General features: G+C 53.2%; 2 protein-coding genes across 3 annotated transcripts in view; one reads left to right on the top strand and one right to left on the bottom strand.

Annotated features, from left to right (window-relative positions):
• The first annotated feature begins 1,359 nt into the window (after positions 1–1,359).
• On the top strand, positions 1,360–11,441 carry STARD5 (StAR related lipid transfer domain containing 5). 2 transcript variants are annotated; one of them, XM_066238362.1, is made up of 7 exons: positions 1,366–1,532; positions 2,110–2,159; positions 2,517–2,649; positions 5,323–5,440; positions 6,188–6,281; positions 10,729–10,860; positions 11,077–11,441. In XM_066238362.1, the coding sequence occupies exons 1-7, from the start codon at positions 1,434–1,436 to the stop codon at positions 11,126–11,128; spliced, it is 678 nt and encodes a 225-aa protein (XP_066094459.1). In that variant the 5' UTR covers positions 1,366–1,433; the 3' UTR covers positions 11,129–11,441. The 2 variants fall into 2 exon arrangements, with proteins under 2 accessions (XP_066094460.1, XP_066094459.1); XM_066238363.1 differs by lacking the exon at positions 2,517–2,649 and having other exon boundaries at positions 1,360–1,530.
• A 40-nt stretch (positions 11,442–11,481) lies between these two features.
• The window catches only part of IL16 (interleukin 16), a 94,517-nt gene continuing 91,196 nt past the window's right edge, over positions 11,482–14,802 (bottom strand). The window contains exons 16-19 of the mRNA XM_066238353.1: positions 13,326–13,427; positions 12,287–12,545; positions 11,926–12,048; positions 11,482–11,826 (exon numbers count right to left, since the gene is read on the bottom strand). Of these exons, the coding sequence (XP_066094450.1) occupies positions 11,633–11,826; positions 11,926–12,048; positions 12,287–12,545; positions 13,326–13,427 (678 nt within the window). The 3' untranslated portion in view covers positions 11,482–11,632. The remainder of the gene's footprint in view (positions 11,827–11,925; positions 12,049–12,286; positions 12,546–13,325; positions 13,428–14,802) is intronic.

The raw sequence follows: 14,802 nt of genomic DNA, 5'->3' as shown, positions 1-14,802 counted from the left end.
TAACTAAGTTTATTCTACACCTTTCTGGAACTGAATATTTATATATAAACACACACATATGAGCACATTTCGAGTTATTTCTTACTCAAGATATATATATATATATATATATATAACATATAATATTTGTGATGTAATATGTGTTTCTTGTGTGCCAACACCATTCTAATTGCTATTCATTTGTTAAATCCTTTGACCCATTTGCCAACTGTATGAATGAGTGCTAATATTTTTCTCATTTGTCAAACAAGGGTGCTATGATCTGGATTAATCAATTCCTGTCAAGGTCACAGTGAGTAAGTGGTGGTGCTGAGATTGGAGCCTGCGCACTCTGCCCTGAGCACCGTCCTGCCTGCAACACTTCAATGTACAGCTTTGACATTCCTACATATACATACATATGTACATTCCTACATGTACATATATATAAGTGGATATTGTTCTTGTCAACACACATAAAACTGATTTTTGGGAGGAGGGAGAATTTAGAAAATATTAAGTTATTTTTTTAAAGTTAAGTTCTAAATACCATTTATTTCATTTGTGGAGAGTGCATTGCTCTTGGTTAGAATAGTCTCTCATGTCAGCGTCTGTTCCCAGCCTCTCCTGGGCGCCAACCCCTCTTCCTGCATGGTGCCAGGGTATTTTAGTAGCTACATAATATTCCACTAAATGAATACCCTGTAACTTTGTTTAATCTATTGAGAAATGGAGTGTTTCCAGTTGCAAGATGAATCTTGTATGTCTTTATACAGGAGTTGCTGGATGAAAAAACAAGTTATAACTTTAATGTATATTATTTTGCTCTCAGAAGATTAAAAAAATTTACATGCTCCTCTCCCTATTCGCCCATCAGATGGGTGTAGAAAGTGTCCCCTTCCTCGCTAGGACGGAGCTGCTGGCCCTTTTATCAGCCATGTTACATTAGTTTTCTGCAAAGGATGTGCATTCTTTTGGTCCATTGGGTTGTTTGAAAATGTATTTGTAAGAACACTTGGTATATTAAGAAAAGTTAGTTTTAGTTACAATATGCTCCTGTTTTTCTCTCAGGTCATTATCTGATTTTTATGATATTGATGTGCCTAATTTTTTAAATATGGTTAACTTCGCAGTCTTTTCTTCTATGGTTTCTAGGAGAACCCGGCTCTCCACCATGCCCCGCCCTTGCAGGGTCTCCAATTCCCAAACCCCTCCCAGAACCGTAGGGCGGAGCCGGGATTTGCTGGACCCGCCCTGGGGTGATGTGTCCTGAGCCGGTCCTTCGATATCCGGCCCCTTCCACTCTCAGAGCGGGGCGGGGTCGACCTGAGGGCCAGGGCCAATCATGAGCCGGGAGTGGGGCTGGGGGCGTGGCGCTGCGCTCCGCCCAAACCTAGGCTTTCGGAGTCAAAGGGGCATTCACTCCCCCCCCCTATCCCGCATTCCTGGGCGCTATGGACCCCGCGCTGGCCGCGCAGGTGGGCGAGGAAGTGGCCGACAAGGTGCTGCAGTATCGGCAAGACGGGTCAGGCTGGAAGATTTGCCGGGAAGGCGTGAGTGCGGAGCTAGGCGGGACGGGTCGTAGGGCCTTTGCTCACTGGGACCAGGTGGTTGAGTCCCCGGGCGCCTCCTCTGCCTGCTGCATCGGGCACTTCAGTCTCAGCGCTGGATGGAGGAGATTGGGGGCAAGGAGGGAGGGAGGGGATTTCCTTAAATATATATATATATGGTTGTTGTGCTTACAACTGGAGGTAAGTATCTGCCCCTTTCCTAGATTAACTTGTCCAAGGTCACCTGATGTGTCGTGCTGGGACAGGCGCTGTCCGTCACAGCGTAAGCCCCTCCCTTTGTGGTCCCAAAAGGGTGGCATGGGGACAGTTTTGCTTCCTTGACAGTTCTGGTTTTTAACAAATGAACGCCAACAGCTCAAGGGAATAAAATGGTGGCTTTTAAAAGTAGTTTGTAAACCACCCAGAGCTGTGGGGGTCAGCTAGCTAAGAACGCGCTCCGCCATGTGTCAGATGGGTCACCCTGGAGAATCTATCTCCTGAGGCTTTGCGTTCCCTTCAGTAAGGTGTCTCCCAGAGCCTTTCTGGCTCTGAAGTTCTCCGATTCTTTGCCTTTTGACAGAACGGAGTGACAATTTCCTGGAGGCCATCTGTGGAGTTTCCAGGGAACCTGTAAGTGTTTGTCTGGTTCAAAGCCTGTCAGATGGCTATGCCCTCCTGGTGGCTCTGCGGCTTTCCCTCCTGAAAGATTCTGATCAACCCCTCACCCTACAATCAACTCACCAGTTCTCAACAAGAAAAGTTCTGTTTATAAATCATTCCAAGCAAACTTAACATTTTTTTTGTGAAAGGTTGTTATTCATTTCTGCAGGTCTGGGGTTGGGGAGGGGGCAGGGCTGGTCAGCGTCAGCCCCTTCTCTGCAAGGCTGTCCTGCAGAGCGATGATGGCGTCTGATCGTTGCTCCTAGTCCCAGCATACACAAGTTTGAGGGAGGATACCCTGGGGTCAGAGTCCTCTGTGTGCCACAGGTACCGGGGAGAAGGCGTTGTGAACGGTCCACCAGAGGTCGTGTGGGCCTTTGTGAAGCCACTTGCTGGGAGCCTCCGAGACAAGTGGGATGAGAACGTGTCCAGTTTTGAAATTATCCAGAGCTTCAGCGATGTAAGTCTAGCAATGTTAGCCCCAGGCAGAAACCTGACCCATCCCCTCTGCAAGGGGGTTGTGACAGCTTTTGGCAAGGGGGTACCCTGAGAACCCCTGTGCCCAGGCAGCACAATCTGCACTGGTCCCGGCCTGGGCGTGGGCACAGGTAGGAAACAGTGTGACTCAGAGAAGAGGGACAAGAGTCTTAAGAGCTGAGGGAGCATGGCAGCGACTGACAGAGAAAAGCAGGTGGCCGTGGGCTCTGGGGAAATGGGAGCAGGGCCTGGATTTGACCCATCAGCTCTAGTCTGAAGTGCTCTTGATGGGGCCGTGATAATATTGAGGGTCTGGGCCACAGGGTCAGGATTCTCAGCCAGCTTCAGGGCTCTGCCAGGGAGCAGCTTCTGGATGACAGTTTCCCCAGGGGTGACATGCAGCATGTAGGCTAGTGACGCTGGTTGGAAGCTTCTGGAAATGTTCTATATCATCGTTCAGCAGTAGACGCAAGCCCCATGTAGACAGAGAGCACTTGAAAGGTGCCTCCTTTGAGGAAAAGGTTTGTTGGTTTTATTTCATTTCTGTCACTGTAAATAGCCACATGGAACCAGTGGGCACCTGTCAACCTTGGGATCCTCTGTAGGTTTCAGAACCCGCCTCACTTTGATTGTAGAAGTTAATTAAGAAGGGGGAAAAAAGTCATAGCTAAAACTGAACAAGTCACCTTGGAGAAACGGTTGTCACCACCTGATCGGAAGACATCTTCACTTCGACATCTGTGGACTTGGCACCCTCTTGGGTACTGACACGGATGGTGTTGTGAAACCTTAAGCAGTCACTTTTGATTGGTTGGTCAGTCAGTAGCACCTGGCGTTCTTAATTGTTGACCAACATCACATTTCACTCCTGGTTAATTCACTGGAGTGAATGTCAAGGGTTCCGGAGGGTGGGGCACAGCCCGGGAACAGCAGGTGAGGTGAGGTCCTGCACAGTCCAGGCCGACATGGAATCACACATAGGGAGGCCACCCCATTTTGGTTCTTTCTTGATCTCTGACAACTTGACAAGGAGAGTCTCAGATGCGGCCAACGTGTCTGACGTATGTGAGCCTTGCTAACCGCCTCCATCACAAAACAGCTGCCCCAGACTCAGAACCAGAATTAGAATCTGTTTCTTCTCTGTATGTTTGCAATTGCTTTTAATTTATGCAAAGTAACCCCCCCCATTTCTAATAGTTAAATAGCTTTCCTTTAAAGTAAACTAATCCCCCTGGCCGGTTGGCTCAGTGGTAGAGCGTCGGCCTGGCGTGCAGGAGTCTCGGGTTTGATTCCCGGCCAGGGCACACAGGAGAAGCGTCCATCTGCTTCTCCACCCCTCCCCCTCTCCTTCCTCTCTGTCTCTCTCTTCCCCTCCCGCAGCCAAGGCTCCATTGGAGCAAAGTTGGCCTGGGCGCTGAGGATGGCTCCGTGGCCTCTGCCTCAGGCACTAGAGTGGCTCTGGTTGCGACAGAGTAACGCCCCAGATGGGCAGAGCATCGCCCCCTGGTGGGCGTGCCGGGTGGGTCCCGGTTGGGCGCATGCGGGAGTCTGTCTGACTGCCTCCCCGTTTCCAACTTCAGAAAAATACAAAAAAAAATAAAAGAAAATAATCCAAGTTTTAAAAAGTGAGCACATTTGGATAAAAACCTTAGATGAGTTAACAAGGACAGGGGCTTACAGAAATAGCAAAGCATCATAACAACAGATATGAACATGCTGTCAGATGCCTGCTGTTGAGGAAATGTGGAATGATGCTCTTTAAACATAATACAAGTGTAATAACAAAAAGTACCATGTGTAGAATGTTCTTGAAGGTACAGTGGCGGCCTGTTCTTTAGCATGTTCAGACTGGTGGGACCTGAGAGAGAAGGCCTAGAAACTGGAATTAGGTTACCGGAGCTGCCACAATCTTGATTAAAATAAGCACTGTCACTTAGTAAGTCCCTTTTCAAGGTGCTGTGAGAGCTGTCTGCTCTCCACCTGTCAGTCATGCCCCCTTCACCCACTCCTGTCTGGGCCCCGCTGACCTGGGCTCAGAGGCCTCACAGTTGCCCTCATGGCTCCTGGGTAACCAGTAGTTTGCTGAGCCTGTGCACTGCAGAGAGCTCGCCTGTGCGAGTCCCTCTGTGCCCAGTGTTCTCACCTCCTCGGCCAACTTGCCGGCGGATCTCTGAGAAGTAACACACCATCGCCACACCTGCTTGACAGCTAACATTTAGTTGACATCTAAAATTTTCACCATGAATTCCCAAGCACGTCATTTTTACACGTAACATATCTGGCGGTTTGGAAACAAAACAGAACATCCTTCTTTTTGACATACCTAAATAACATGAAGATTTTTTTACCAGCATCCATTTAACAGTTCAGGAACAAGTTTTCCTTGGTCAGAAATGCTATATATATTTTTTTGCCTGAACTCAAAATTCTGTGCCATGTAGCCTACCCAATTTTATCCTCACACATTTATTCTTGAAAACCATCACCCTGCATTACAAATATGTATGTAAATTGAAACTAAAAATTTTAAATACATGTTTCCTGTAACTGTAAGACTCTAGGCATTGGAAAAAAAATCCACATTGAGATATGATTGTAATGTATTAAAACAACATTACCAACATTGACGTGGCTGGACGCCCCTCGGCTTTGACAGACGCTGTGCGTGACCAGGACTGCCACCCCCTCAGCCGTCATGAATCTCATTTCCCCCAGAGACTTTGTGGACTTGGTGCTGGTCAAGACATACAAGGATGGGACCATCAGCTCCAACGGTGAGTGGCAGTGGGAGCTCTGGGCCTTCCCTTCTCTGCGCACCTCACGCACCTTGTGTGGTTGGGGGTTCTGTGTCGTGGCTGTCGGAGGCGGGACAGTTCACATACCTGCCTGTTTACTATTGAGTCACAGGGCTGGTCAGCTCCCCCGTTTGTTCTTGCTGAGGCTCACGATTGTGCCCACACTGGGCGTTACAGTGTGGTTTCTCAGAACCTGGGGGCGCAGCGATTCCCTGAGCCTGGGGTGGCTTCAGGGAGCGGAGGGCAGAGGCCCCGCCCCTGTTCGTCCCATGCCGCCCCCTCCGAAAGCCGCAGGCCCCGCCTCGCCTGATCACACCTCCTCCTCCTTCTCTTCCTCCTCCCCCTCCTCTTTCTCTTCTCACCCCCCCTCCTCCTCCCCTTCCTCCTCCCCCTCCCCCTCCCCCTCCACCCCCGCCCCCATCCCCCCCTTCGCCTTCCTCCTCGCCCTCGTCGCCCTCCTCATCATCCTCTTCTTCCTCATCCTCCTCCTCATCCTCGTACCCCTAAGTGTCGCATTCTGAAATGTTCTTTTCTCTGCTGTTCTTGCTGGGCTGGGGAAGTGGAGTGTGTGTGTGTACCGGGACAGTGCGGTGGGGGCAGCGGAGGCTCAGGGCCAGGTAGAAGGGTCTCTTGCTGGCTCCCTAGTGTGGCCCTGTGGGGGCCAGAAGGCATGTCAGCAGCCCTGTCTGACTTTGCGGCTCTCCGGCCCTTTGCTCTGACTTCTAGCTGCCCACCTGGAGCATCCCTCGTACCCTCCGCAGCCGGGTTACGTGAGGGGACGGAACCATCCCTGTGGCTGCTTCTGCGAACCTGTGCTGGGGTAAGGACGGTCTCCTGGACGGAGTGACAGGCCAAGAGCCGGATTGTGTTCAGTGGGCACAGGCAGTACGCCGCCCCGCAGCTCTGCAGAGCCGGATTGTGTTCAGTGGGCACAGGCAGACGCCGCCTCACAGCTCTGCAGGGCCGGATGTTACAGAGCGTGGCCGCCGCTGTCCGAGGGGGGTGATGCGAGAGGCTCAGCACGTGGGAGAGACCATGGGAAGCGTTATTGTCGTTAATGTGGGGGATCCTCCCTCTAGTGCCAGCAAGCTAGGCGGAGCCATGCTCCCGTTTAGCAGATGAGGCAGCTGAGGCTGAGGGAGGTTGAGGGATTGTGCGGGGGTCACGGGGTGGGGAGTAGTCTTTTCCTTGTGCGCTCTGAGCTCCACCCAGCAGCCTGGTGAATGTCTGAGAGGTTTGTGGTCCACACTCCACACCTCGCAGTGCTCGTCTCCCTCTCCGTGGATGCGGTGAAGGTGCTCAGGCCAGAGTCCGGCTCTGAGCACTCCGTGCATCAGTTCAGGGATGGTTCTGTCTCCTTGTTCTCACGGGTCATGGCCAGGTTTTTACAGTCTTCTGTGTAATAACCTGAAGGTCACTGGTTTATCCCAAGAACCACCCAGGTTGACACTGAAATTTTGTACTGTTCCTGGCAGAGAGACGGGCAAGTCCAAAGTCCCTAAGGTGGGACAGGTGTGGGGCGTTTAGGGAATGGCAGGGAGGCTGCGGGATCACACTGGGCCATTGTGAGGCAGGTAACCTGGTCAAGGAGGTAGCAGAGGCCACAGCTGTGGGCCCTGTGTGGATGGTAAAGAGGCCACTGGAGAGTTTTGAGCAGATGAGTGTGGGGTTCAGGGTCAGTGCTGTGTGAGGTCAGAGAGCAGGGGATGGCCAGGGAGGGAGGCGGCCTCTGGTTGGGATGGGCTGAGTCCGGAGGGATGCACGAGAGGAATGTGTGCTGGTCTTGGCGAGAGTCTGCAGTAGGGACAGCAGTGTCACCCTGTGGCCCAACCCTTGCTCGGGGCCCAGCGGGTGATCCAGGTGTTGCATATGCACAATCTCACTGAGCCTTAGAATGGACAGTACTGTAGTGGGTGCCGTGACCTAGGCCAGCCTTCTCTGCACAGATTTGGGGACACTGCACCACCTCCCCAAACCCCCCCTGTGCCCTTTCTCGGAATGATTTGCAAACAGGACCTTCAGCCTGACCCATGTGTACTGCCCACAGAGCCCAGTGCTCCCCCAGGGGACAGCACAGTCACGGAGAAAAATGTCTCCAGTCCAAAGAGGGACACTGCTGAGAGAGATGAAGGGTGAGTCCGTCCAGGGCAGAGAGGCAGTGGGCGGAGTCAGCGGGCTGGAGGAGGAGCCTGTATGACACTGAGGCTCTGCGCAGAGCTCAGCATGAGGTGAGCAGAGGAGAAAGGAAACTGTCCAGATCAGCAGGCACCACCTGTGTGGTTCCCCTGCTGGCCTCCTGGCCTTGGGAGGGAGAGAGGGTTCTAAAGAGTCTCCACACCAAGCCCCTGAGCTACATGATGTCAGCAAACATCTGATGCACAAGTAAAATGCTACCTGGAGTTCTGGGGACAGCTCCACTGAAGTAGAATGCCAGATGCGCTCCATGGAACTTGTACCTTTGTTGTTCTGGCCATCGGGAGGGTGTGACAGGGAGGACCCCTTGTCCCTACCAGGTAGTGTCCTATCTCCTCCCATGTGTGCCCCTCCCCAAATCAGTCTGGCTGGTGGTTTCACCATCCTCTCTGCCCTGAGTGAGAATGTTACTTTTGTAGACCAGGGAGGTCAATGGAGTTGCTAAGTTGATGACAGGGCCCGGCCCCTTGACTGCAGCCCAGGTGCCTGCTGGGTGCCAGGCTTCTGCCTCCCTCTGGGCTCTGGCACTCCTCACCAGAGTCCCTTAAATGAGCCCAAGGGATCTGTATCCTCTAAGTCAGCAGTTTCCACATTTTGTTGTTGAGCAGACTCTACCCATTTGTATGTTCTTGCCTCCCTCGTCGAATGTGAATTGACCATATAGGCCAGGGGTCCCCAAACTACGGCCCGCGGGCCACATGCGGCCCCCTGAGGCCATTTATCTGGCCCCCGCCGCACTTCCGGAAGGAGTACCTCTTTCATTGGTGGTCAGTGAGAGGAGCACATTGACCATCTCATTAGCCAAAAGCAGGCCCATAGTTCCCATTGAAATACTGGTCAGTTTGTTGATTTAAATTTACTTTTCTTTATTGTAAATACTGTATTTGTTCCCGTTTTGTTTTTTTACTTTAAAATAAGATATGTGCAGTGTGCATAGGGATTTGTTCATAGTTTTTTTTATAGTCTGGCCCTCCAATGGTCTGAGGGACAGTGAACTGGCCCCCTGTGTAAAAAGTTTGGGGACCCCTGGTATAGGCATTAGGTTGATTTCTGGGCACTCTATTCTGTTACATTGACCTATATGTCTGTTTTTATGCTAGTACCATGCTGTTTTGGTTATTATGGCCTCATAGTATTGTTTGATTTCAGGTGGCATCATTCTTCCAACTTTGTTCTTCTTTCTCAAGACTGTTGTGGCTATTCAGGTCTTTTGTGGTTCCATATTCATTTTTGGAATATTTGTTCTAGTGTTGTGAAACATGCCATTGGTATCTAGATAGGAATTGCATTGAGTCTATAGGTAACTTTGGGTAGTAAGGACATTTTAATGTTGCTAATTCTTCTTATCCTTGAATGTAGTATATATGCCTCCACTTATTTGTATCTTCTTTGATTTCTTTCTTCAGTATCCTATAATTTTCAAGTATAGGTCTTTTACCCCTTTAACTGAATTTATTACTAGGGCCTGACTGGTGGTGGTTCTTGGAACGGGCGTGTCTATCCACATCAGTCCATCAGCCTGGGACACTGAGGTCCCAGGTTCAAAACCTCGAAGTTGCTGGCTTTAGCACAGGCTCACCAGCTGAGTTGTGGGGTCACTGGCTTGAGCATGGGATCATAGACGGTCCCATGGTTGCTGGCATGAGCCCCAAGGTCACTGGCTTGAGCCCATAGGTCACTGGCTTAAACAAGGGGTCACTGGCTTGGCTTGATCCTCCCCACCCCCCTGTGAAGGCACATATGAGAAGCAATCATTGAACAACTAAAGTACTGCAACTACAAATTGATGCTTCTCGTCTCTCTCCCTTCCTGTGTCTCTAAAAAAACCACTATATATATATATATACACACACACACCGTATTTTTCACTCCATAAGACGCAGCTTTTTTCCTTCAAAAGTGGAGAGGGGAAAATGCCTGTGTATCTTATGGAGCAAAAAATACAGTATTTTATTAAATATTTTCACACACCATTTGGTTCAGAATATTTTTTTTCTTATTTTCCTCTTTAAAACCCTAGGTGTGTCTTATGGTCAGGTGCATCTTTTGGAGTGAAAAATACGGTGTGTGTGTGTGTGTGTGTGTGTGTGTGTGTGTATTACTAGGTTATTTTATTCTTTTTGGTAGAGTTATAAATGTGACTATTTTCACTTTTGTTTTATTTTTTTAATTTTATTTTTAGAAGGACAGGGTGAGAGAAAGAGAGAGAGACACCAATTTGTCATTCCACTTATTTATGCTGTCATTTGGTTAATACTTGTATATGTCCTGACCTGGGATCAAACTCGCAACTTCAGCATGTCGAGATGATGCTCTAACCGACTGAGCTTCCCAGCCAGGGCCTGCGATTGTTTTCCTAATTTCTCTTTGACACTTTGTTAGTGGTATAAAAATATTATACTGTTAAATATTTTTCAGGCTTTAAGGGGTTTTTGTTCATGTGGATTATATGTATCAATATGTACTATATCTGAAATTTAAAATGGGAAATTTAAAAGATGCTTTTAAATAACAAATTCATTACAATATTGACAAATATTTTTATGAAAAAGAACTCTATTTAAAAAGAAAATGACAGGAGTGGCATTATTTTGTATTTTGCCACACTCCTGAACGTCAGGCCTCAGAGCTCCTGTCTGCTTGTCCATTCGGAGTTTGTGACGGCCTGTGTGCAGCCTCTGCAGACACATTCACTGTACACTTGTGAGAGAATGAGAGTGGAAAAGGCAAACTGCATCTTAGTGTTGCTATGGGAATTGTCTTGACCACGCAGACCCCCTTGAATGGGTGTCTGGAGCCCCCAGGACTTCCCAGACCTCGTTCCTCCATAGGCGCCCCCTCCCAGAGTGCATTCGCCTCATCTGGTGCCAGGAATCAGCGACCGTCCTGGGCTGGAGGGTGGGCTGCTCGCTGCTTGCTGACCACGGAGTCTGCCACCAGAGCCATCGCACCCTGCCCGCGCCGATCCCGGGGGCCCTGGGCAGGACGTCACCGTCCCGGCCTTCTCTCTGGCCGGCCTGCCTGGTCTCGGTTCCTCCACAGACGTGTAACCCAGCTGTGCTGTCACCTCACAGGGAGCCCAACAAGACCAGGGTGGTCACCTTCTTCCAGACGGACCTGAGCGGCCTCCTCCCGCAGAGCGTGGTGGACGCCTTCTTCCCCCGCAGCATGGCCGGCTTCTACGCCAACCTTCAGAAGGCACTGAGGTTAGTGCTGCGCCCCGGGCTGCTGTGGCCGCGCCGCCTGTTGTGTGCGCACCTGTCCACGCTGGGCGTCACCCGTCCTTCGGGCTTCCTGCTCCGCTGCTGGGCGCCGCCTGGCCTGGGTGTTGCTCTGCAACCACAGCTGCTCTGCATGTGTTGCGTGTGAGGGACGGTCCTTTCCAAACAGCCTGTAACCCTCCCCTCCTCTCCACCTGCCAGGCGCACACCCGCTCCCACAGAGGGCACGCAGGACGCGGCGCCGTTCCAGTAACGAGGCCCATGGGCGCCCAGCTCTGGCAGTCTGCAGGGACCCTTGCCCCGGGCACCCAGCCGCCGTGTTGAGGAAGCCCAGGCCACAGGGAGAGGACCCGCGAGTGTTAGCGCCACTCTGAGTGAACGTGTGGCCCCAGCCAGTGCCCGGCGGGCAGGACCGAGCTGCCCTCCAAGCCCTGTCGTACTGCAAATCCCTGGCATAGCCGGGTGGCTGCGTGGCGTGAACCACTGCCCGGTTATGAGGCACGGAAGGTCCGCAAAGCAGGACATGGGTTTCATGTCAGGTCGCAATACATCACTTTATTTTCAGCGCCACAGTGTTTGCATTGAGCTCTGTACACAGTCCCTGTGTCAGCCACCCCGCGTGACTGCCTCCCCTCTGGGGCAGTGCTCTGGCTGGTCTGTCCCAGACGGTCCGGACCTGGGCAACAGCCCTGGGTGGGGGTGAGCAGTGCCCCTGAGAATTCGTGTGCTGCTGCTGGCTCTGGCGTCTGTGCTCTGCCTAAGGGTTTCCAGCAGCTGTGGTCCCCTGGGGCTGCAGGCCTTTCCTCCTGATGACAACCGTAACCGGCCCGTCAGGCAGTGCCTTGATGACATTCCACGCTTCGAACCGTGTGAGGCCCTGCACGGCCGTGCCGGCCAAGTGTAAGAGTTCGTCTCCTGGCTGGACCGTCTCAGTCTGTCCCGAGGCTGCCCCTGCGATGAGGGAGAAGGGAGTGTATTCACGTGACGGGAACCAGGAAAGGTAGCTCCTACCCGTCACTGGGGAGAAAAAGAGCCGGACGCACAGTGTACCTTTGAAAATCCGGTTAACGGTGAGAGGCTTGTCCCCGTGCAGGGAGCCCTTCCCTCCTTCCAGGCTGAAGCCCAGCCCCGCGGACGTCTTCTCCAGCACCACCGAGTGGATGGTGGCCTCTGCTGCAGAGGGAGAGATGGGGATGGTTAGGGATGCTTTTCTCCTCGGGCCCGGGTACCCTCAGCATCCACGGACCTGGCGTGTGCCGCCTGCCGACCTTGTGCATGTCCGTGCACAGATGTGTGTCTCGAGCGACATGTAGGGCCAGCCACAAAAGACCGAGCAGCCCCGCCAGGACCAGCTCCGCAGGGACCAAGGTGATGCGCTCCCTGGGGCTTCCACCGCACGGGGGGAACCTACTGGATTCCACAGAGACGTCACTGGCCGCCGAGGCTGAGGCCGCAGAGTCTGTGGAGGAGTTCAGGTCGGGCGTGGCCTCCAGCGCCGGCTTCCGCGTGACGATCACAGCTTGCCTGGGGTCCCGAGCTTGGCGGAGGATGGCCAGCGCATCGCTGTGGGTGACCCCTTTGAGGGACTTGCCGTTGATGGAAAGAACCTCGTTGCCTTTCTGAATAGTCCCTTCCTGGGAGGCCAGCCCATTGGGGAACACTCGGTGGACCTGCGGCAACAGCAGGAAGTCAGACCCAGTCTCGCTGCAGCGTCCGAGCCAGTTAGCCCAGTGCAGAGGGTGTAGGGGCAGAGACGAGGAGCCAACGGAGTCCTGAACGCGGGCAGTGTCGCCACCCCTCCGCTCGGAGCAGAGACCCCTGATGACAGTGGACAGAGTGCCCCAAATCCTTCTCAACAGTGTCTTAGGCTCTGTACTCTGACCCCAGATAGCATGCAGTTAAAGTCCTTATCATACCTGCTCGACCTCAGCACTGCCCAGAAAGTGCCCCCTCCAGCATGGCCCCCAGCCGGCCATCAGGGAAGCTTCAACACCATCCAGGTCAACATCCCCACTCCCTGTTCTTCAAGGGGGCCAAACCCAGGAAGCACCACCTTTGGAGGACCTGCCTTCCCTAGACCCTTTCCGTGCCGGTGTGCCATGACACATGTCACAGCAGGTCCTCGGGCCTGGCTGCACAGCCCTCCGTGAGGCCCCGTGGTCACAGTCACCCCGTCTGTGTGTTCGGTGTGCACAGCTCACGAGAAGTTCTGATTTAACAGGTCTCGAGTGAGGCCAACACACCTGTGACTTCTCTTTGAGCTCCACATGGGACTTAGATTTCCTGGGTCTGTTACTGTCGTGTACGAAGTACAGACACCTTTTTATGTGCAGGGCCATGATGAGGGTGGATATGGGGTCGCCTACGTTTCTTGAAGAGCGTGGCTCCTGCGCTGAGCGCCCGCCCTGGCAGGCGGCCCACCGCCCGGGACCTGTTGTGGGGCCACTCACCGTGATCACCTTGTTCTCCAGGTCCGCACCCCCCGCCAGGCTGAAGCCGAGGCCGGCCCCCTCCTCCTTGTGCAAGATGGTGACGTGGATACTGTCTAGTTGCTGCAGGAGGAAATAAGCACAGTGAAAAGCATTTCTGTGCAGCAGCGCGTACAGTGCACAGTGCGAACGTCTCGGGCTCAGCTCGTCTGTGCTCTCGATTGCAGCGCCTCCTCACACCTGGGTTAGTGCCTGCTGAGCGAGCGGGGACTGTACTTTCTGGAGTCATGGGATGCTTAGAAGAAACACTGTGTGTAAAGCCACAAGAAGATGTCTCTTCCTCCCCCCACCCCCACCCCCACGTGCATGACCAGGAGTGGGTGGCACTCAGGTGTGGTGGATCCCCCCAGGACTCCTGCCTGGGGTGCCCCTGCGGAGCTTGGACAGTCCCCGTGCTCCGGGTCGCATGTGCACATGGGGCCGGGCCAGATCACGTAACTGAGCAGGAAAGGCACGGGGACGCGGCGTGACGGGGACTGGAGCCTGGGGCGCACAGCAGCTCAAGGGGCCGGGGTCGCCACGGTGTTCCTGCTCAGAAAAGGGAGCCAGAGCCTCAGGTTCCGATTCAGGTTCATAACGCTGAGAGTATAATGATGTGTTAAAGATCACCATGTAGACCAAATAAAACACCTCGGCTGGTCCGGGTGGCTCTGGGCCCCCAGTTTGCACCTTGGTGCTGGGGGATAACCTGTCCCAGATACAACTTGCTCTGACACCAGCAGGGCACCTGTCGTGCTCCTAGCTCCGGAACCCTCTGGTGTGAAGTCCCCAGAGCCTCCCTGCCCCAGCTGTACCCCAGCACTGGCCCAAACCTCCTAACCTTTACCCAGGAGGCAGCTTACTTGCCCTGTGAGAGGCCCTTGTCAAGCTGGAAGCAAATGCTGCCTAGGGGTGCCCTGGCAGGACAGGCCTGTCTTCACACACTCTCTGCCTGTTATTTCTGCTGAAGAAGGCCCTGGGGACCGTGGAGGTGGCACTGCCCAGGGCGCCTTGTGGTCCCGGTGTGCCTAGGCCCTAACCTGGGGGTGCAGCCCTTCGACGGTTGCTGCTCTGCCTCCCGCCCGGTCAGGGGGTCCCAGCAGAGAGCCTGCGCAGACCGGGAGGCCCAGGAGGCGCGGGGCCTGCCGCCTGTGCTGTCCGAGCTCGGCCTGGCGCTGCCCAGCCACTTCCTCTCCACACACCTGTGGGCCGTGCTCAGAAAGTGTATAGGAAGTGAGACTTTCAAAATGACTGAGGAGCAGGGGCCCTGGAAAGCCCTGGGGTCCTGTCACCTCTCGGGGTGCTAGAGCTCAGACAAAGCAGCAGCTCCCTGGAGAGACAGGCGGGCAGGCAGTTGTGGGACAGGAAATAGCATCGCCTGGAAAAACCCCCTAAGCTCTGAGCCTCTCCTATTCTCATTGATCAAGTTGAAAAGATGCAATAAGCCAGTGATTGAAAG

This window comes from Saccopteryx bilineata, chromosome 7, assembly GCF_036850765.1.
Source record: "Saccopteryx bilineata isolate mSacBil1 chromosome 7, mSacBil1_pri_phased_curated, whole genome shotgun sequence".
Taxonomy (NCBI): Eukaryota; Metazoa; Chordata; class Mammalia; order Chiroptera; family Emballonuridae; genus Saccopteryx; species Saccopteryx bilineata.
This window is presented reverse-complemented; position numbering and strand designations above follow the sequence as displayed.

Bases quoted from the DNA above. Each gene is read 5' to 3' on its own strand.
- STARD5 (XM_066238362.1), top strand. From the start codon at position 1,434: ATGGACCCCGCGCTGGCCGCGCAGGTGGGCGAGGAAGTGGCCGACAAG. The intron at 2,650-5,322 runs GTAAGTCTAGCA...CGGCTTTGACAG, and splicing joins TTATCCAGAGCTTCAGCGAT to ACGCTGTGCGTGACCAGGAC. The intron at 6,282-10,728 runs GTAAGGACGGTC...GTCACCTCACAG, and splicing joins TTCTGCGAACCTGTGCTGGG to GGAGCCCAACAAGACCAGGG.